Source organism: Oryzias latipes, chromosome 7 (assembly GCF_053564925.1).
Source record: "Oryzias latipes strain Hd-rR chromosome 7, Olatipes_Hd-rR_3.1".
In the NCBI taxonomy this organism is placed as follows: Eukaryota; Metazoa; Chordata; class Actinopteri; order Beloniformes; family Adrianichthyidae; genus Oryzias; species Oryzias latipes.
Genome location: NC_136243.1, coordinates 11,009,425 through 11,032,394, shown reverse-complemented (window position 1 = coordinate 11,032,394; position 22,970 = coordinate 11,009,425). Strand labels below are relative to the sequence as shown.

General features: G+C 40.3%; 1 protein-coding gene and 2 long non-coding RNA genes across 3 annotated transcripts in view; 1 reads left to right on the top strand and 2 right to left on the bottom strand.

The window, feature by feature from the left end:
* Positions 1-5,195, bottom strand: part of tshz2 (teashirt zinc finger homeobox 2) — a 54,009-nt gene extending 48,814 nt beyond the window's left edge. Inside the window, exon 1 of the mRNA XM_004070997.5 lies at positions 4,407-5,195. Coding sequence (XP_004071045.1) covers positions 4,407-4,446 — 40 coding nt within the window. The 5' untranslated portion in view covers positions 4,447-5,195. The remainder of the gene's footprint in view (positions 1-4,406) is intronic.
* Positions 1,276-3,506, bottom strand: LOC144993901 (uncharacterized). The gene is made up of 2 exons (XR_013657196.1): positions 3,356-3,506; positions 1,276-3,254 (listed from the first exon to the last, which is right to left on the bottom strand). It is a non-coding gene; the product is annotated as an uncharacterized LOC144993901 (long non-coding RNA).
* A 13,299-nt stretch (positions 5,196-18,494) lies between the features above and the next one.
* LOC144994038 (uncharacterized) lies at positions 18,495-20,048 on the top strand. The gene is made up of 4 exons (XR_013657414.1): positions 18,495-18,623; positions 19,342-19,520; positions 19,593-19,723; positions 19,914-20,048. It is a non-coding gene; the product is annotated as an uncharacterized LOC144994038 (long non-coding RNA).
* Positions 20,049-22,970: the final 2,922 nt, after the last annotated feature.

Here is a 22,970-nt window from a genome sequence, read left to right as displayed (position 1 = left end):
ACTCTGGGAAATCAATAGCAGGCCCCGGCTGCTACTGTACCAGCTGGGAGCTCCACTTCTCCTCCACCCCGCAAAAAAACAACAGTTTCTCCTCTGTTTTCTACCCAAACCTTTGGACATTTTTTATGTTTTTTGCCTCCCCTGATTCCACTGATTGTGAGCAAAAACACGATCGAGCATCTCTTTTCGACGGTGATGATCACACGGAAACATTATCCACATGAATCACCCCGACGGCGTATCAAATTGTGTCATTTTGCCGGGAAACTGGCGCAGGTCTCAGAGGGGAGGCGAGGTGAAGGAACAGCCGCTGTGGAGAGGTGCGACACTGCGCAGGCACTCGCCTGGAGACCCATCATAGCAGAGCTGAGGGTTGGGTTTTTGTTTTTTTTCCACGCAGGCAGGAGGAGCGAGATGGCTGCGCCGGAGGGCACGGCGAGAGTCTGGCTTTCTTATCACCTCCACTGCTGCTGCTGCTGCCGCACCACCCCGTCTGCATCCCCGGCAAACAAAAGCTTCCCGCGACCCAACGCCAGCAGACGGTGACATCACAGCATAAAGCACCTGACTCCACACTCAGTCAGAAAAAAAAAGAAAAAAAAAAACAGCTGATGAGGAAAAAGTTATTAAAGGCTGTCTCTGTGGGGAACGCTCGAGAGTTGGAAAAAAATAAAAAATCGCAAGCTTTGCACCAAAAGCTCGCTCTGCTCACACGTGAATTCGGAGAAGTCTTCCCATTTCATGACAAACAAATAAATGTTGCCATACTTTTCACTTTTTCTGCCAAACTTTGCACCAGAATAGCCAGAAGTGCAGAAAAAAGCAGATTTTACTCAGTTTTTTCACATCATTTATGACACAAAAACTTTAAAAAGTCACATTTCATAGATATAAATTGACAAAAAATCCTCTTTTCCACGTCTGACATTCAGATTTACTGTAAATATTTTTTTATAGTTTGCACATTAAACGAAAAATTGCCAAATTTAAGGCCCGTTTTTAAAAGACAAGTCAATGTATCTCAATTAAATGTCACCTACTTATTTATAAATTAAGTTTATTAGGCTAAAAATTACACATATGGGCTTAAAAGATGAAGGATTGTTGGAAAAAATGCACAAACGTATGAAGCAGATGTGATTTGTTACAGAAGAAATCGCCCAAAATGGCGTATAAAACTTGATAAGAGAACGATGGATGAAATTCTGCGACATGCAGAGCTAATCTGCGATAAGAAGCTCTGACATTTGCTGCTTTTTTCCTCCCATTTCCATGTTTTTGTTTTTTTTTTCTTTTTACCTAAACTGGATAAACAACATCTGCCTTGATCGGAGGTTGTTTTCTGGACAAACCACTTAGGAGGAATTCCTTGCTAGCCAATTCCCACAAGCTGCTGTCAGTCACTGGCTGGCACTGCAACACTTAATGCCTTTGTCTGTTCTCCAATTTATCTTGTTAACAGCAAATTGGGCTAACGGTTTGAAGCACAGAGCTATTGTAAAAAAAAAAAAAAAAAAAATACAACGAGACGTAGGCTCCCACGGCTGCAGAGTAACATATGGCTCCCTTCACTTAAAAATGCCTCCCATGCACTTATAGGGCTGGCTGTTTACACCATATATAAACCCGATACACAAATTCCAGTCTGAAATCTGGAGCCTGATAGCCTCTGGCTTTGTGATTTCTGCTCAGTAATAAAGCAGAGCTTTAGTGCGCCCCTATTCTGGCCCGCTGAGTGATTGGCTTCTTTTTTCTTGTTAAAGAGTGTGTAAAGGAGGTAAATTTAGAGGAAACCGGCCTTTGCAGGTGCCGCTTCAGGTGAACAAAGAGGCAGAATACACCCTGGAGAGGATCAGCCAATGCTGAAGCTACAACATTTTATATAAGGAGGGGGGCAAATGAGAACAGCAGAAAGGATAAAAAATAAAATACTTATTTCAAATAGTTTTTTTCTTCATGCGTTTTCCAAAAATAAGAACATTTTCCTTTTGCTGTTGCAAGGAAAAGACCTGCGTGCCGCCGGTCTCTGTAATACATTATATTACTTAGCAAAAAAAATAATTTCATTTAAAAATGTTACTTTTTTTTTATTTTTGTAATACTTCAAGAAGCTCATACTGATGTTTTTTTCTTAACCCTGTGAAACCCACTACATTAAAGAATTGACAGAAAATAATATTTTTGGGAATTAAGATTTATTTATTTTTTTAATTATCCACACAGTAACACCATTTTTAAGGAGATATAGATATCATCAATTGTGATCAATTTGGCAATTTTTTTTGTCACAACCGTGTTAGCTTATTTATGCACATTCTCAAATTTGAGCCGCACATTTTTTAAATGGTGTAACTCTTTAATAAAGAAATATTTATCCATAAATGTTCTTGTTTTTTCAATCCAGAAAGTAATGTTTTTAAAAAAAAACAATAAATGACTTAATCTCACTATAAAGTTCAGAAAACTAGCTAAACTTTTCCCGCCAAAAGTGCTTTTGAGATTTCATGGAGGCAGCCATCTTGAAATGAGCAGGAAAAGCTGTTTTACTGCCCCTAGTGGAATGATGATGAACTACAAGGCAGAAAACATTTACCAAATTATATATAATAGGTTTTTAGGGAAACGTTTGGAGGATAATAAGAAAGTAAAAAGGGTTCATATTAATACTAATACTAATATTGAATAAAAAACTGGGGGGGTCTTTTTACTCATACTTTTTTTTTTTACTTTTTTATTTTGAAAGAACAATCTTGCAAAATCCTGCATAACCAAAAAAAAAAAAAGATTTTTTTTTCTTGCATCTTGCATGCTCTTGTTTCAATCGTCCTCTGTTCTTGTTCCCCCCCTCCACACATCATTAAACATATTATTATAACATGACTGTCAGCCCGCGCCTCTCCTCGCTCTATTCTTGCTCTGCCAGGTAATCAATTTGTCGTCACTCTCTGTAACCCCAGTAAAGTCATCAAGTGAAATGAGTTACAGCTGCAAAGAGCCTTCAAGAATACAGCAGGGGGATGAAGGGAAGAGAGAGAAAAAATATATATATATATGACAACACGGCACAGGAATATTCCACCGCTTGATAGCACATCCCCAGGTCTTGAAGATGAAATATTAATGCACAATTTGTTTATCTGCAGGCCCGCATCTCTCCGGTGCCGAGCTGTTAATTTTCCATCGGCGCAGACAACGGATCAGTCAGTCATGAACTCTTCACAGCCATTACCGGGAGACGTTTTGATTAAGTATTCCTAATGTAGTGGATAGGAAAGAATGAAAACACTCAGCCTGCCAACTTTTGATTGACCATTAAGCCACTGATGAATGTGCCTGTCAGAGAGGAGACAATTACCTCAACAATGAAGAAACTCTTCTGGAAGGCTTATTTCTCTGCAGGGCTGACACATTTAGCAGGCGTTGCAGCTGGGAGCGTGTAAAGGGATCACTTAAGCATCTTCTCAAAAGTTCTCGGAATATATGAAAAAAAAAAAAAAAAACTACAAGGCGGGGGGGGGGGGGGGGGGTATTGTTTCCAAGAAAAAAAAATGAAGGTTTATTGTGAGGCGGTGAGCTCCTGTGTGTGCAAACGGAGAGTGTGGCGGGCAGATAAGGGTCTCAGTATCTTAAACGGAGAGAGGGGGGGGATAAAGAGACGCTATTATTGGCAGAGAACAATTGCCATCTGCTTGCTACATCCGCCGCCGTAATAAAGACTGATAACTTCTCAGAGAGCATCCTCAACACATCCACCCTAGAAGGATTCGCTGTTTTTTTTTTTTTTAAATCAAGGAGGAAACAATGGGGTTAAGTCAGAAGACACTTGGAGCGCCACAGCCGGGGCCTCCTCGGAGAGCAGAGATCATCTTTCCAAACACAAGCGGAGGGCCCGCAGACCTGCAGCTGTGCACAGGAGAAGTACAAACCTGTGTGTGTTTCTTTATGTGTGTGTGTGTGACCCTGTCTCCATTTGTCCATAAGATTATGAAGAGTTCATGCAGAGTTCATCGGCTCCTCCAGCAGCAGCAGCAGCACATCCTTCTCCAAACCAACACTTTGCTTTTTTCCTAAAGAAACTTTCGGATCAGGGATTGGAGGGATCCACTCCTCACAGGTTCATTCAGGGAAAACTACACAACCAGATTGTGTGTGTGTATATATATATGTATTTTTTTTTTTTTACATCATTTCCTTTTTTAGAAACTATTTTGGTTTTTGTTGTTGTTGTTTGTTTCTAAAAGTGCAGCTGGGGAGCTTCAACTCCTCCTTTTCAAACTTAACTTTTTTCTGTCTTTTCAAAATAAAATGTCAATTTTACAGATCATCCCAGAAATAAAGACATAAAGCACTGATTGGATTCTTTTTTCTGGCGGAGACAGACAGATAGGTTTGGGTCAGGTTCTTACCCGCAGCCCGCCTGGGCGCCTGCTGCTTCCTCCGCGGCATTTCTCCGTCTCCTTCCTCCTCCTCCTCCTCCTCCTCCTCCTCCGCTCAGGAGTCGCAGATCAGCGCGGAGTCCAGGTGAAAGGCGCGGGGAGATAGTCCATGAACACACACACACAGAGGCGCGCGCGCACATGCACCCCGGCGCGCGCGCAAACAGAGAGAGTGTGAGTCTTTCTTCTCGCCTCTTCCGACTTCTTCTGTCAAGAAAATCCAACAAGGAAAGGTTGGAGAGCGGCGGGCAGGATGTTGGATCGTTCCTTCACCTCCTCCTTCTTCTTCTTCCTCCTCCTCCTCTCGCTGCTCCTCCTGCTGCTCCGGGGCGCCACTCGTCCCTCCTCACCGTCTGTTTTCGTCCATCAGCGCCGCGTAACGTTTGATCGCCGCGCGTCACTCAGTCGTGTCCGCGTGCGGGAGTGGAAATGCGCGTAAAAAGGCGAGCGTTGCGGTGATATTACGCACGGCGCGGGAGGGAAGGAGGAGAGGCGATGCCAGCAGACATCGATCCGGAGAACAAACTGAACATTAAAAACTCCTCCCTCCTCGGCTGGACTTGATGATGGTAGCGAGACATTTGTTACACTAGATAAGCAGGAGTTTATTAAAGGAACAGAGGCCAGAGAAAAGGAGCCAGACTGCAGCAGCTGCTCTCTGTCACTCGCTGCTCACGCAGCCTTGCGTGGTTTTCTTCAACAACTTCCGCTTTGTTCCTTTCAGGAACTTTTTTTTCTCCCGCCAACAGATATAAAGAAAGCAGGAATGCAGAGAAAAATCTTCTTTTTTGACTCCAAAAATGTCACATTTCCTCCATAGTGTGATGCAAACATTTCAATGCAACTCTTAGGAGGAATATTCTTGTCCAGAAATGTGTTTTTTTTGTTGTTGTTGTTGTTGCTACATTTAATCATTTAGCGATGACGTTAAACATCACAAACTCTACAAATGAAAAAAAAGATTGACACAACCCAAAACATTTGCTTTTTTCCAGACTGTTAGGATTTGAATGTTTTTCTTAGGACATTTTTCAGCTTTTTCATTCCTTTTCAGTGCAGCCTCAATTCTGAAGCATCTTTAGGCCGTGTCACTCAGCCCACACATTTTACATTGATCATAAGTATTCTGAATTCTAAACTCTATGGAAACAAAAGTAGCGCCGTCCTATGTACGGCATCAAGCATCCAAATGATTGGAATTCATTTAACCCTTGTGCTATCTTAGATGACCCCACCCTTACATTGACGTGTTCTCCCTACCATGACAAAGGTGAATAAAGGTGGAAAGATTTCATGTAATCCATGGACACCAGTGAAGATTCCAAATCATTGAAGAAAAAAGGTTCAGAGCACTGTCTAGTGGGTCTAGATGACCAAACTCCCAATGTTAAAGTGCCTAGGATAGCACAAGGGTTACAGACATTTTATGCATTTGCTACGTATGACATTTTCGTCGTTCATGATACATGCGTGATACACGCAATTCATACGTGTTTCTTGCTTTAGTCATTGGTTGATGTGCGCAGATGTCTGTTAAGGGTTTCGGGTTTTTACGTGAATTCTGTCTGAAGCTGTTCAACTTGAGAATTATCTGTGTGTATTTTACGTAGTTTATACACAACTGAACAGAAATCTTGTGCAATTGTGCGTGATTTTCAGTTTGGTGGCTTTCCACAACCGTTCCACGTATGTCTTACAGACTTTTCACGCATTTACCACCGATGTATAACTTTTACATGGCGCACAAATCAGGTTAAAATTACGCATTGGGTTTGGGTCAGATTTGGCTGTTACATTGATTTATGTGTTCTTTGTGGCGTTAATTCCTACTTCTTCTGTGGGTTTAATGTGGTTTATTCGTGATCCATCTGTGAACATTTCACCCTAAAGACCACAACTTTTCTCACCTAAAGAAATTTGAGAGATTTTAGCATTTTCAGCGTTTTCACTCTTTAGCCAAACAGCTTTAACTAAAAAATCTTGAGGAACTTGAGGACCCTCGAGCAAATGAATGAATAAAAACTTCTCTAGATGTGGTCAGGTGAAGTGACGACAAACCTGAGTAGAAAACTCAGAAAACATAAACCAAAGTAGAAAAATAACAGGTTTGCTTCTTTAAAACTAAAGTGATTTCAAAATATGTTTCCACTTGGTTACTTTTTGCTATAGAAAAAACTTCTTACAATTCTCTTAAACATTTTTTTTTCCTTTTTGTTTCATTCAGGATTCTGTAGTTCTTAATAGAAAGAGAAGCAGAGAAGACCAAAGTTTGGCTTCTTTTTAATACAAACATTTGATTTGACTCCTACAATGAGTCAAAAGGAAAAAAATATACAAATATATAAGAATAAACCCGTACATATATGAGGGGAAAAAGTCCACATTTTCAGTCATAAATTTAACAATTAAGAGTTCAAAATGTGTGAGAATAAAATCGTACAATTGTGAGGAATAATCATAGGATTGTTTTTTTTTTTAATTCAACAATAAAAAGGAATGGAAGAAGAAAGAAAAGAAGATGTTAAATTTAGCTTCTTAAAAGTTTCAACAGGCAATCAAACATCACCTGTTTATTTTATTTTGCAGACTTTATTTTATAACCCTTCATGAAATTACACCTTTATTTTTGAAAAAGCACAACATTTTCTTTGTAAAATTGTCAATTTTTCAACATTAAATGTACAATATCATTTCAGTAAAATGTTGACATTTTTTCCACACTATTGTATTCATAAATTTAGACTCCATTTTCATAATTTTATTACTTCTTTCTCATTATTGTATTACTTTATCCTCGTACAATACTAGAATTTATTGTTTTACTTTACTTTCGTAAGATTTGGACTTGTTTGTCATAATTCTACGACCCATTTTTGTAAAACTTTGTTCTTGTAAATTTTCCTTAAAAAAAAGAACAGCTTTTATCATGTAATTTTACAACTTTTTAAAAACGAATTTATATTTATGTTTATATATATTTATATTCTATTTTTTCAAAATTTTTTTGGTAAAATTTTGACTTTCTTAGTCTTAAAGTTTTTCTTATAATTGTATGTCCTAATTTTGGATTTTGTTTGCAATTTCATGGCTAAATTTGCTTTGTTGTTGTACAATTTTGACGTATTACAATTCAAGTATTACAATTTTTCTCATAGTTTTATGACTTTATTTTCATAAAATGTTGACTTTTTTCTCATAACTTCATGATTACATAGATTAAAATAAGGTGTTTCTCTTAATTTCCTGACTTTAGTCACAAATAACATTGTAACTTTTTTCTCCTAATTTTATGACTTTTTATAAACAGTTGTAGAACATTATTCTTATAGATATATTTTCTTTTTTTTGGTTTGTCTTAAAGCTTGACAAAAAAACAACAACAAATAGAATTGACTAAATGTTTAGCGTCACTGCTCAGACTTTTCCAGTTTGCTCTGAAAACCCTTTCCAGAGGGTTTGTTTCCGTCGTCTTTGGTGGCGCTGTGGACGGCAGCTTGCACTTCACAACTGCGTCACGGTCTAATCAAATATGAAGCGTTTGTGATGGATGACTTCATTTCAGAGGGACAACACCCCTCCGAGATCCAGGCTCGGCCCGCGTTACAAATGGCTTCCTGATAATATTCCATCACCCTGTTTTGCGGCTGTCAGTCATCTCGCCGATGACACCGGAGACCTCCTGTGAACTCCACCTGAACCTGAGCGATCAATCACGGCTCAGATCGAGCCTGAACTTCACCTGTCTGACAGCTACCCCCCCACCGTCCCGCCGCCACCACCCTGTGTGGTGGTGACAACCAAAACACCAGCACCTGATCCAACCCGCAAACCTCCTCCCTGCTCCGTCTGCCTTTCCACACCACAAACTGAGGAAAGTTTCTGAGTTGGGAACTTCTCCCGTCGCGTTTATGCACAAAGTCCTCATGCAGATGGTTGAGGCCGTCAGCCCCAAACGTCTTGATGAGCTTTTCCTCACTGCTGTGGTTCTCACAAGTGGCTGCTAGAGGATTTTCCAGGATATCACTTTAGCAGATGTCACTTAGGTGTGTTCTGTGGCTGTGAGAGGATGTGACAAACGCAAATGTAGGAAGAGAAATGCTTTTTTTTTCCTGTGTTGAAGCCTTCATAACTGATCCCTGTGGATTTAGAAGTACGCAGATGGAGATTTTCCACAAGTGATTTTTTTTTACTGTGGGATTTAAAAAAAAAATCAAAACCAGACAACGTTATGGCCAATTTGTGTGTCAACACAAAACACAACAAAAGCAGGAACAGTGGTGTACAAAGAAAAGCAGCTCCTAAATCTGCTAAAAGGTTAGAATTCTGGAGAAAACACACAGAAAAGTTAGCAGGTTTATGACCAGGCAAGTTCTAAAGTTAGACCATTCAATTCTCAAAGAACATGCATGATCTGCAACCCAGATCCTTCAGACCCCACTGAGCATGCTCAGTTCATCACAGCTTGGGTTTGCCAGACGCTCTTCCCTGAGCTTCAGGACATTTCCCACCTTCAGTCCTCAATTGTGAGCTCCTCTAGCAGATAATGGGAAGAATGTGTGAATTTAAGTTAGATTTAGGTCTTCCCAAAAGACCATTGTTAGCAGACTGTTGCATTTCAAGTCAGATGTAGCAAAAAATCCAGACGTCTGACGTCATTCTTGAGGTCGCTGTTTGATCCTGTGGACTCAGTTTAGGTTGAAATTGAATGCTAGTACATTCTGTCCCTTCCTTTGGTTGTGTTTGTTTCCCCTCCTGCCCTCTGTGGGGCAAATCAAGGTCTGAAATGGACCAAACCATCTGAAAAAAACTGAGCAGTTTCCAAAGTACTGCTTAGGGGGCGACACAGAGATTTGACAACGACATTAACAAAAGCATGAAGACAAGTAGGCCTGCGACAGACTGGCGACCTGTCCAGGGCCAAAACCGGATAAGAAGATGAATGATTCAATGAATGAATGAATGAATGAATGAAAGTAGCTTGTTCAACTACCATGTCTTTTAATAGCTCCCATCAATTCACCACATCTCCCTAACATGTATATGTTCCAATTTTCACCTTGTGCTTATTCAGACACGCAGATTACCTTTATACCTCACTTATAATTTAGCAGTTGCTAGGATGGGATTACCATAATTTCGGCACACCAAATCAAAAGGCAAGACAAGAGTCACAAATAAGTCCATCAGACAGACTGTCAGTAATTGTAGAACTTGTCTGTAACACGCTACACGTTTGTCGCTAGAACCGTTAACCACATCAGTGAATTCACAATACCTGCAACTCTCAACATTTTTTGAAACACGTAAAAAAATGACTGATGGCGCTAAAATAAAAGTTACTGTGGCTACGCTAATACTCAACCTTGTTACTAACATGTACAAAAATAAAGTTTGCTGCCGCTACACGTTAGCCACTTAAGCTTATTCAAAATACCCGGAACTCTCAGCTTTGTTTGCAACATGTAAAAGAATTGGACTGATACCGCTAAAACAAACCTTACTGTGACTAAGCTAACTCCCAACCTTGTTAATAACAAAGAGGAAACACAGCTCGACACCGCTACATGTTTGCCACGATAGCATATTCACAACACTCAACTTTGTTAGCAACATGTGAAAAACCAGACTGATATCGTTGAAACAAACCTTACTGTGACTACGCTAACACCCAACCCTGTTGGTAACACAAAAGAAAACACAGTCCGACATTGCGAATCGTTAGGAATGCTAGGAGTGCTAGCTGAATTAGCATATTCAGAATACCAGTCTCTCCCAGCCTTGTTTGCAACACATAAAAAAACATGCTGACAGCACTACAACAAAAATTACCATGTATACGGTAACTTCCAACTTTGTTGGTAGCACATAAAATCCCTTTCTGACACCGCTACACATTAGAAACGTTAGCTTCATTGACATCTTCACAATACCAGTATCTCCCGGCCTTGTTTCATCTAAAAAAACCAAACAATAGACAGACTGATACCCCTAAAACAAAAGTACTGTGACTGAAGAACACATTGAAAAGACACAGTTCGCCACAAAGAGTTAGCCACGATAGCGTATTCACAATAACAGCCAATGAAACATTTTGACTGTGCATCGTGTGGCTCTCAAAACCACCTGTGAATTTTAAGGCTCACTTTCATCCATCCATCTGTCTTGTAAGGCCATTTAACCCCTTCCAGGGTCTTCAACCACTGTTGGTTAAAGGTGGGGTATAACCTGGATGTGACGCCAAACCATCACAGATGTAACCACTCATATTAACATCTTTAGGACAGTTTAGAGTTAGCAAATAACCAATGAAGCAAGATTTTGGACTGCAGGAGGAAACCGGAGTATCCAGAGAAAATCTACACATACATGAGGATAACATGTACACTCCACACAGAAAGGAACAAGTTGGGATTTGAACCAGGGCCTTATAGGTTTATTGTAAATTTAAGTGCCAAAGATGCATTTCTTATTAATAAACCTTTAGTGTCTCAGTCTGTTTTTCTAAATATTTTGACATCAATTCAAATTTATGGAAGTTTTGTTTTATTCTATGTGATAACGAACAAATGAAGAAGCAAAAAACAAGGGGTTTCCTGTGGAAAAATTTGCAGATTTAACTCTCCTGCAGATTGTTTTATACTGCCCCAATTTTTAAATCATGATTAGTTTCGGTATTGACACAGATTAAGAAATCATCAATAAAATATTCTTTAAACATTACAAAAATATCTAAAGCTATGTTTTTTAAATAAAATCTCGAGTCCCTCATCGACATAGTGTACATATTTTTATTACGTTTTTATGACAATGGCCTTCCACTCTGCTGTTCTCATTTCCATAGGCCTCTGCCTCCCACCTGCATCCATCTACGATGTTCTAGCTCCGCCAATGTATACAGCACATCCTCCCATCTTACCAGTTAAGAAGTCCGTGCAATGGTAGAACCCTACACATTTTATGTTTCCTTCATTTATGTATAAGCAAAAACACCAAAACTCTACAAGCCAAAGGTCTTTTTAGGACTCCACAGCAGACAGTTTGCAGGTTGAAAGCCTCTTGCAGCAGTGCCACACGTTTCCCCCACGAGCTGGTAAAGACCTGAACTAAACAGAGACTGACTATTGACATGCGGTTGTTAGAAACACAATTGCAATCAAGCGGTGAAGTTGCAACAGCTCTCCTGATGACAAAAGGCAAACTGCAGCACATTTGAAACCTGCAGAGACGAAACGGGGTCCATTCATTTGTTTACTTGCTGATGCAAAAGTTTTCTCCCAAATTCACAAACACGACAAGAGAGCAAAACAAAAATCATCCTGACCCTAATGCTACGTTCACACCAGGCTCAGAAACGCTCCTTCAAGCGACCATTGAAAAGTCAATGTTAACACACGTATGCGCGCATTTGAAAACTCTCACATTCATGCGTCGCTTTGCAAGTTTAAAAGTCTGTTTACCGGCTCTGAGTACAAAACACCTAGCCATTAAACGCGCGCTGAAAGTTAAACCAGAGGAACTTTAACCAATCAGGAACTCCGGTTTGACAGTGACGTATTTTCAAATCAGAGAAGTGCCAACTCTTTTTAAATTGATCATGAAGGAGAAATTAATAATTGCGATTTGTGTTCGGCTGGAATTCTAAGACACTAAGTCTTTCATATATCAGAACAGAGCTGTGAAAGAAAAAAAACCTTGAGAAAAATTAGATTTACACCGCTGAGATTTTACATTTCGCACCAGGCAGACATGCGCTATGATCGGCTAGCCATGAACACCATGGACCAAATGCGCGTTCAAGAACGCCCAATGTTTACTTATTCTTCTCTGTTGCTGTCAGTATCAAATACTACAGTGCCATCTAGCGGTTGTTGCTATCTATTTTTGAAACATCACATAAGACTGACTATAAGTCCCACCCCTGGCCAAACAATGCAAAAAATTAAAATTAAAAAGAAAAAGGCAACATATACATAAAAAAACATAGTATGATGTTTTTAGCCGAAATGGAAAAACTGTCTCGGTATCTAAGATCCAGCCTCTTCAGAATGGCAGGACTTCATTAGAGATTCACCCCTGAGTTGTGACTGACTGTTGGCGTGAAGCTACTCCTTACCCTCTCTGTTACTGAGAGCGTTCTGTTTACATGCTCTCCCGCTAGCTTACAGCCCCAGCCTAACATTACCAATCCAACCAAAATAGTGAGCACAATCAAAGCTATCCAGCTGTCCAGTTTTGATCCAGGTTCCAGCTCAGACGAGGAAAACAAAGACAAACATGGATCTATTTGTCTGCTAGTGGATGAATCCGAATGGAGCAGAGCAGGAAACTTGTGGTCCTCCCAACAACCTCTTCTTAAAACAGCTTTTTTTTTTGTTGGCTCCTGATTTACAATTCGTATGAAGAAATACTCATAAAATTCAGTTTGAATCCTAATTGTTCTTTTAAATATATCCTCCATCTTCAGAAAAGAAATTCACAAGAACATGGTAAAAATCACCAAAAATGTCATCAGAGTTAAGCCTCGGAATCAAAAGAGACGTGAAAACATTCCACGCTCCTCATTTCTGCTGACAGGTTTCTCTGAAATCGAGCCTTCATTTCTTAGTTTTTGAGAGAAGATTCAGCGAAGCGTCTTTATTTCCTCTTCATCTCTGACACAAGCGTCTGTCCTCTCCCACTCCAGCATTTTAAACACATCTAATTGGCTGGATTGGCGCTTTTTAAAGTTGACGACCACTTTAAGCTTGATTCTGAAAAATCTGAGCGTGGCGTTCTCCTTGGGAGTTAAATATTTGCCAAAGCGCCACGTTTCGTTTCATTAAAAGGCATGCTGGGTGGCTTCAATGTAATTTTCCCAACATCTGCATATTTTACACATAATGCTTTTCTATGCAAACACGATCCTGGGGGGAAATGACTCAATCATTTGTCTAACGATGCAGGAGACGCCGGCGTTTCTCTGACAAAGATGAGTGAGAGCAGAGCGAGTTCAAAGCCGAGTCAGACGAGCGGCGTCTCGGAGACTTCACAGACCGGATCACATTAGGAGATTTACAAGCTGTCCGCGAATCCAGAACATTAAACAAAAACATTAAGCCTTTTGTGCCTTCTCCCTGGTCATAAGTAAAATCGGAACTCCTTAAAACATCCTCATCCATCTTGTGCAGCTGAAATATTTAGTTACACCCTTTTTCCACAATGGGGAGTCTAATTAAAATGCTTCAGTCAGGAGAAGGAGATCATCTCAGGAATTCCAACCTGTCTTTGCTCCAAAAATGAAATTCCATTTTTTTTTAAGTCTCACCTAAGTCGGCTCTAAAAGCACCCGGATACATCCAGCAGCCTGACTGAGATTCCCGGTTGTGTGATTGACAAGTGGATAAAAATAAAACTGTCTGTCGTTGGACAGATCCTCTTTAAAAAGAATTTCCTTGACGAATAAACACGTTAGAGAGGATGACACAAACCAATATCAACATTAGGCGGATTTTAAAAGTCGCCATGGCTGCGGGTTTTTCTCACAAAGCAAAGAGTCTGGATGGAGAACATAAACGCATCAAACACTTATTGCAGCTAATGTTCAGATGAAATGTGCCGTTGATTTTACAAATGCAGACTTATGAGGCATTCATGTTCCAGCTGACGTTTTTTTATGCAAGATAGTATGTGAGGAAGTTTTGAAATCCCAAATAAAACAAAGAGGTTTGTTGTTGAAGCCTTAGTCACATGCAGGTAGTTGGGCTGTCTGAAACCATGGAGGCTTGTAGAGGAGCAGATGCGCCTTAACCCTGAAACACCGAAGATGTTGTTGGCAACACCTGTATAACACGCTTTTTGACGTACTGCAAGATCAACCTGAAGCAGCTGATTCTGAAGCAAAGAAAGGCAGGTTTCTGTATCAGATTTTCACTGATATGCAACACTTTAGGAACCACGTCAGAATTAGCTGATTTACATCAATCACCTGATCACCCCACTACTGTAAAATGTTGCATCTCTGCCCAAAGTTGCTTTTCTCCACTTCAGAATCCACTGGAACGACGTTGTTTGCGTAAACGGTTCAAAAGTTATGGTAGTCAATTTTACTGGATCTAAAGTCCCAAATCAAATATATATATATATATAAACATACATACATATGTATATATACACTGACCAAAAATATAAACGCAACACTTTTGTTATTGCTCCCATTTTTTATGGTATGAACTCAAAGATGTGAAACATTTTCCACATTTGTCACAAAATAATTTCCCACTTTAGTGCTTCTTGATCCTTTAAAGAATTACACTGACCAAAAATATAAAGGTGGACATGCTGGATGTGGAGGTCTTGGGCTGGTGTGGTTACACGTGGTCTGCGGTTGTGAGGCCGGTTGGATGTGCTGCCAAATTCTCGGAAACACCTTTGGAGACGGCTTATGGTGGAGAAATGGACATTCAATTCCCTAGCAACAGCTCTGGTGGACATTCCTGCTATCAGCATGCCAATTGCACCAGATACTGACTGGTTGTCTGAGTCCCCTGACCCCCTCAATAAAACAAAACTGAAGATTTCAGAGTGGCCTTTTCTTGTGGCCAGTCTAAGGCACACCTGTGCAATAATCATGCTGTCTCAACAGCATCTCGATATGGCACACCTGTGAGGTGGGATGGATTGTTTTGGCAACGGTGAAGTGCTCACTGTCACAGATTTAGACAGATTTGTGAACAATATTTCAGAGAACTGGTTATTCTGTGACAAATGTGGAAAATGTTTCACATCTTTGAGTTCATACCATAAAAAATGGGAGCAATAACAAAAGTGTTGCGTTTATATTTTTGGTCAGTCTATATTTCTCTATTTCTGGTCTTCAAATATGACATTCACAGTAATTTGGGTTAACATTCACTTAAATTGATTTCTGTCCTTTGAGAGGAAATGAAAAATATCAAATTGCAAGAACAGGTTCTTTAAATAGTTCATTTGGATACAATGTTATTATGAAGGTTCACAGAATGCAGGCCTAACGGTTGACCCTCACACGTTTCCACCTCACCAAATCTGGCCCTCTGTCCAAAAGGTTTGGACACCTCCTGGTTAAGGGGAGGGCAGGTGTGTTTTGCAGTTCCCTTCAGGCTTGTTGTAAATGGAACACAACATTATCATGCAAGTGGTAAATTTATCGGAAAGTATTTGAGAGGCTAAAGTATATTCTGATGCTGTTGTAAGGAGCCCCTTCTGCCGCAATCCAATTGTCAGTGAGGTGTGAGCACTGGCTCCTGATTGATTGCACGTGTGCACGTGACATGTAAGTACCTGTATTGGTTGCCCATAACCCTTGTGCTATCCTATGGGGTCAAGATGACCATTGACGTGTTCTCCCTACCATGACAAAGGTGGATAAAGGTGAAGAGGATTTCATGTAATCCATGGACACCAGTGAGGTTCACAAATCATTGAAGAAAAAAGGTTCAGCGCACTGTCTAGTGGGTCTAGATGACCCCACTCCCAATGTTAAAGTGCCTAGGATAGCACAAGGGAGAAGATACCAATCAAAACTATACTCTGAACGACTAATTTCCTAAATTTTCTGGCAGCATGTCATTCATCACTGGTGCTGTTAAAGACATAACTGTGTGTGGTCCTTGTGAAGGAATTTGAGAGGGTTGAAACAACAAGAAAAGGAAAAAGCCTTTACGACATGCCTGCGTCTCACCCACTTCACCCTTACTTACCGTTGTGTGTTGTTTAGGTGTTCTCTGTGACCTGTTGCCGGCAGCAGACCAATGGAAAAAATGTGCATTATCATTTTCACTCCACAGAGCAGTCGATGGACATCTAGGTACAGGTTTACCTTTTTTTTAACTTACAGACAGTCCATATCCGGGGGCCGGTTTAGCTCGTGCTGGTTTGCAGCACCTTCCATCCATGAAACCAGGGTTCAAATCCAGGCTGCTCCTTATTCCCTTCTCTGCTGCTGTGCCAGTCCCAAGCCCGGTTGGATTGAGAGGGTTGCATCAGGAAGGGCATCCGGCGTAAAAACATTGCCAAGTTAACATGCGACTCATCCTCAAGGGAGAGTTGTTACACTGTGGCGACCCCTGATGGGGGAAGCTGAAAGCGAAAGAAGAAGACAGTCCATATCCACCTGTAGGGGCAGTTATGAAAAATAATAATAAGAAATGATTCAACATTCAGTTGAAAAACACAGAAATATAAAATCTACATTTTGTTTTTGTTAGAAAAAGGCTTAAGGAAACATTTGTACTCGTGTGTGAGCATCTGTGATTTAAATTTGATTTTTTTGGGGTTCATTCGAATACATTTTTCCCAGCTTTTTGTTCAGTTTTGCTTTGTATTCTTTAGTTTGGTTACCGTTTTCCTGCCTCCTCGCCAGATCGCCATCATTACAGCTGTTTCTGTCTGTCATTCAAAGCTCTGAGTTTATGTGTCAATTCATACTCCGCATAGTTTTTATCTTTTAGTTTCTTCTGTTCTGATCTCCTGCTTTTCTAAAATGAAGGATTTGCAAAAAGCACAAACCATTCCCCCGTGGTGAAACAAACCTTTTGGTGCAATTCCCTCATTCTGAACCGAAAAACAGCATCTTGCACCAAATGGTTCTGAAGGTTTGACCTCCAGAACATGGACGTTACAGAGTTCAAACCGCTGAAATACAAAAAACCAGCAGGTAAAAAAAAAACACCTTTTCACCTGGAAATAACTTTAGTGAGGAAAAGATGTTTTGTTTTCGTTTTTTCAGAAGATTCTGAGCGGTCCCAGTCTGTGCAGGAACCGTCTGAACATCCCGATGTGTTGTTGCTCAGTTCAAGCAGCTTCGTGGGACTCGGAGTGTTTATCCTCAGGGCTGAATGTAACACATGACAGAGATCTGTTGGAGCTCTTCTGGCATCAATCAAAGATTTCTTTTTACCGTTTACAGAAAACAGACACTGCCAGTGCTGTGATGCGCTTGTGTTGTTTGCAGCTAATGTTAAGCCACCTGTGTCAAGCCCCTCTTTTCCTGACAGATGACGATGATGATGATGATGATGATGATGATGATGATGATGAACTCTGCATTTCTGCTGAGAACCGGAGGCCCTCAGCAGAGCGCCAACCGATGGTCAGATGAGCGAGCCGATCTGTGTGGATCACAGTGTTTGCAAACAGAGCAATCTGGTGGAGGGGTTTCCGGGGCTTTTGGCGATTATGGCAGCAGATTGATGCCAAATGGAGGAGATTTGCAGTTTAGCAAACCAGCTCAGGCCAAACCCTGCCAAGAAAATAGGCTTTTCTTTTTATTTATATAACCTTTGTTACACTTTAACATTGGGAGTTGGGTCATCTAGACCCACTAGACAGTGCTCTGAACCTTTTTTCTTCAATGATTTGTGATCTTCACTGGTGTCCATGGATTACATGAAATCTTTCCACCTTTATCCACCTTTGTCATGGTAGGAATAACATGTTAAAGTAAGGGTGGGGTCTTCTAAGATAGCACAAGGGTTAACTGAAACATTTTGTTGTGGTTGTGTTTTCTTTCGTTGGGTAATTACCCAACATTCTTTGCCGCTGAAATATTTTTTTCCTGTAAGTGTTAGTCATTTTGCACATTTTATGGAGCTACATTTTGGTGGAAAATACAATAAACCATAAAGAAACGAACAGCAAACACAGCAACAAAGTTCAAAAAAATATTGAAACGGTTAAAAAGAGAAAGTTTAAAAAAAATCAAAACCAATTTTGTGAAGAAAAATGCTGATTTTTTTCCCCTTTTCCTCAAAAAACCAGCAGATGAGTTCACATCTCTCCTTTTTTTTCTTTTCAGTTTGCTGGTTTAAGTTTGTTTTCAGCCCCCCATCCCCCCCCTCCTTCAATCACCTACAGCTGTTTCTCTTTCAGCCTGTTGTTCCTCTGTCTGGCTGTGTCCGAATTACCGCCCTAACCCCTATATAGTGCACTATATAGTGCGGTCGCCATTTTGTAGTGCTGTCCGAATCTACAGTTCAAAAATCATGTGCACTAGAAATTTCCCAGAATTCTCTACGAAAAACCAGTGTGGATCGATGCTCACTCGATCGGCGAATATTGCCCAGAATGCACTGCGTTCATACCAGAATGCATTGCGTGTGACCCACAATACACTGCGTTTGAATTATTCAAAGATGGCGGACGGTTGCGCTAGAAAGAGGACTTAAAAATGTAAGTATATTTAAAAGTATCTTGTATATGTTGTAAAATATATTTGTAAATACGTAAGATGACTTGTTTAATATGTTATATTCCTCAATCGATAACCTACATTGTTTTGAAGCTCATCAATTTCGGTAATGCTAAAGCTAACGCTAGCGCGAATTAGCATTGAAGGCTAAAAACAAACGCTGTTGATAGTACATCAAAAAGCAGTGAGTTCTAACCGTAGTCATAAGTTATTAACACATTTTTAAAATGTGTTTATATATGTAGGGACTGACGAGGATGAGGAAAATCTGATCCATCTGTGGATGGAGAAAGCCTGTTTGTTATCAGGCTAGCTCGTGCCGGATGGGAGTGAGAGACACTTGATCAGATTTGTATTTATTTATCATTAAACTGTAATCGTTGTCATGTTGGGGTAACGGTTGTTGTTGAAAGAGGAGAGGAGGAAAGAGCAAGAAGGGACAAAGAGTGACAGGAGAGTCTGTTAAGCTTACCTGAGTTTAAAATATTGTTCAAAAATGTAACGTCGTCGTTGTTTTTGCAATTTGTTTAATAAATGCATGAACAAAAATGAATTATTTAAATGCATTATTTAAATCTGAGCCATTTTTAACAATCTCAAAGGGATTTTCATATAAATATCAAATGTACATATTTACATTTTCGTTTTATATGTTAACATTTATTTTTATACATCTTAACAATAATCCTGGTCTTCTAGAGTCATGTGTGTCACAGTTGGAGCTGAAAGGAATGCAGAGATTTGTCCTCGCAGACGGACGCCACTTTCCCCGTCCTACTGGTTCCTGGTGTGGCTCAACATCTGTGGCTAAGCAGTCCCCTTCGCTGATGCACAGATTGTGCAGAACTGAACTGCAGGCAATGATTTTCATTGCAAAGGTTGGTTTTACTTCCAGTGCCCCCAGAAATATTGCTCTCCTCCTCATTTGCCAAATGCTCTCTCCACCACAGAGCGTGTTCTGGAGTGGTTCTGGTTGTAACGGGCCTGAACCACATTCCTCATGGGTTCTCTGTAGGGTGTCAGCAGCGTGATGGGATGAGCAATGCAGGGATACCCACCATCACCCAAAAGGATCCTTCAGGTGGGTAATGTTTGATTTACATAAATGGGGCTTTTACGTAGAACCTGTGAACTGTGGACTGATCCTTGAACTTGATTCCCAACAAAAATATCTCTAAATTTGGCTTAGAGTCGCCTGCAGTTGAATGGAATAAAAAAGCTTCCTGTTAAAATAACAAGCTGTATTTTCTTTTATGGCCTTTATTCTTCAGTGGCAGCTCTCAATGCTCCCCACGACCTTTTGGAAGGTGGAAGACCAAGCAAGCTGCTATAAAACCAGAGGTGACTTATGGTAGTTCATTCCCACTGGATGCTGGGTGACCCTGCTCATCAGCTGGAGGATGCGGTCTGCCGTCCTGTGGACAACGTCGCTCACAGTGGACCGTGGCATGTCAAAGGCCCTGGTTACCACACCGTAAGATGTGCCACATGCCAGCCAGAAAAGAAACACCAGGACCTCAGTCTCCTGTGCCCCCCCCCCAGAGTGTGAGGAACCCGAAGCTGCTCCACCAGATGCTCAATGGTCCTGCGGGTCAACCGATCTGCAGGTCTGCCGGTCTGGTTTTGTGTCGGACTGAGCGTCAGCGTGAAGGGCCACGACAGACACCTTTATGTTGGCAAAGCAGTAGAGACGTGGAAGACCCTGGAAAATAGAAAAATAATTATTTCATTGAGAAAATTAAATCTGATTTTTTTGAATGTTACATTTTATTCTAATGTCTTACATTTTAGTTTATGACGTATTTATAAATGCTGGAAAATCGCGTGTTTTTTGGCTGGGTTTTTGGATTTTTATATAAATATTTAAAAATTAAAGTATTTTTGTTTAAATCAAGTTATATGGTTTGACTCTGAATAAAAAATACTAAACTTTGATCTCACAAGTGTTTCATGTAGTTAGACTATACAGTTAATAGTCCAGTGTTGAAAAAGAATTTTAAACTCTTACCCAGCAGACTGTGTAACCTTGAGCACAATTAGTGACAAATGCTTAAATTGAACTAATAAAAAACTTTAAGTTTAACTCACAGGTTGTTCATGTCTGGCCAGGGCTTCCAGAGGAAATCTTCTGAGACGCCTGCTTCTCCTTGCCGTCCTGTGATGGTGCATATCTGCTCGTTTTTGGTTTGATCCCATCAAAAACGGTTGAATTATTGCCAGGAACACGGACAGATTCATATTTAAAGCTATTTTCAGTAAGGTAGAAGAGAAAACTACAGAAAAAAAATGCCTCCTCGCAAGAGCCCGTAAATCGTTCAGCGGCACAAAAATAAATATTGCCATGGAGTAATAACATGGGGGTTTATTTATCAACTAATACATAAAATCTACACCAATGTGTTTGTAATTTTATTATTTATAAATCAGCCACATTTTCCATGATCAGAACTCAGCAGATTCATAAATAGTCTTCATAAAATGTTCATATTTATTATATTTTTAATTTGACAAATGGGTGTCATTCTCCGCGTTAAATAGAAGTAGTTCCCCTCCAGACCAGGTGGTAGCAGTAATGCGCCACTTTGTTTCCGTGCCAAGCGCCATTTGAAAACACCCGAAAGAGAAAACTAGTGAGCACGGGTGTCCGAATTGCTTTGAAAATTCAGAGAACTATATAGAGAACTATATAGTGCCGCACTATATAGGGTTTTAGTAGTTAGGGGTTAGGGCGGTAATTCGGACACAGCCTCTGTTCTCTGCAGGCCTTTTGTTACTGCTCATGATCTGCTCCTCTCCTCTTCTGTTGCAGGCTTTTCCATTTGGGGGGTTCTGTTTTCTGTTTATAAATATATATATATATATATATATGTTGCACACTTGAAAGGATGACCCGGACAAATGTGGATTTTTTTAGAGTTAGCCTTTAGTGAGCAGCTGGAACACAAACAGCACACAGTCAATTTCTGTCTCGTGTCTCGTTAAACAGGCTCAGTAGACGCTGCTCTGCTGGCCTAGTTCTTTTACATTTATTTACAAAATCAAACATCAGTAATGCCCCTCTTATCCTCGTGTAATTATGGTGTTAACCACATTTTGCAGAACTTCAACTCCACCAATGCTAACTCGTTCCTGTTCGCCCGTTAGCTTAGCTGCTAAGTGCTAGCAATCTCGGTCATAACGTTTGAAAGCCTCACGAACGAATAGCAACACAAACAATATAATTAACGGCCTACTTCCTATATTCTCTTAGATCTGGTGGTTCATTTACTGTCTCTCTTTTACCATATTTCTGCTTACCTGGAACACAAACAGCACACAGTCAATTTCTGTCTCGTGTCTCGTTAAACAGGCTCAGTAGACGCTGCTCTGCTGGCCTGCTCCCTAAAGGTAATCTCCCCCTTGTGGTGAGACAGAAGAATCGCTATACCAGTAATCTGAATGCTGTTCAATAAACATGAGCATCACTGATTTTATAAAAAAAAGATAACTTACAGGAAAATATGGGGAAAAATATGGGGGGGTATTTGACAAATTTGGAAACATTTATTCCTTACCCTTACACTCTCCCCTCAAAAATTAAATGGCGTCCCTGCCACACGGCAAAATCTGACCCCATGTGGCAATTGTCATTGCATTCGGACAGGGTACAACTATGTAGGAGTCAGAGTTCAACAACCGTTTGTAAGAATACGTCACTGCTTCCACAGTATTTCACACGACAGGTATCTCCCCTTTCTGCCATATGCTTGCAGATGGTGTCATTGTGCACGATGACAGTCCACTGCTACGTCCATCAATCGCATGGGTATCTGTATTCCCTCTGAGTAAGGCACTTTAACATAGTTTATACCTCCGAGTTCACAGATGGATCAGTAACCTTAACATAACCATTTAATCATCCCCACTGTAAAAAATAAGGCATACTGTCTATTTTGTGTATATAAAAAACACTTAAACATTACAAAAGAAAAGGATCTGTTGTCTTACTGGAAATGAACATCTGAACCAAAATAATTCTAACTTAGCTGTCACATTAATCTTAACTCTTTACCAGAACATTTCAGTCAGATGCCATAACAGGCTGTCCTAACTGATGGTAAGTAAACCTTAACTTTGGCTTTTTCATTCTGAAAGGATACTTTCTCTCCTCAGCACGTGACGGTTGGACCTCTTCTTGATCACTGCTTTCCATTTCAGGCTGACTGAGACTGGCACCTTGAGAACATTCGTCTTCTTGTATCTCAATGTCCTCATGAAGCTCGCCCTCCTCATTTCGTGGCTCATTCTCATCTTGATGTTCAACTGCAGTGCTTCCTTGATCAGTTGGA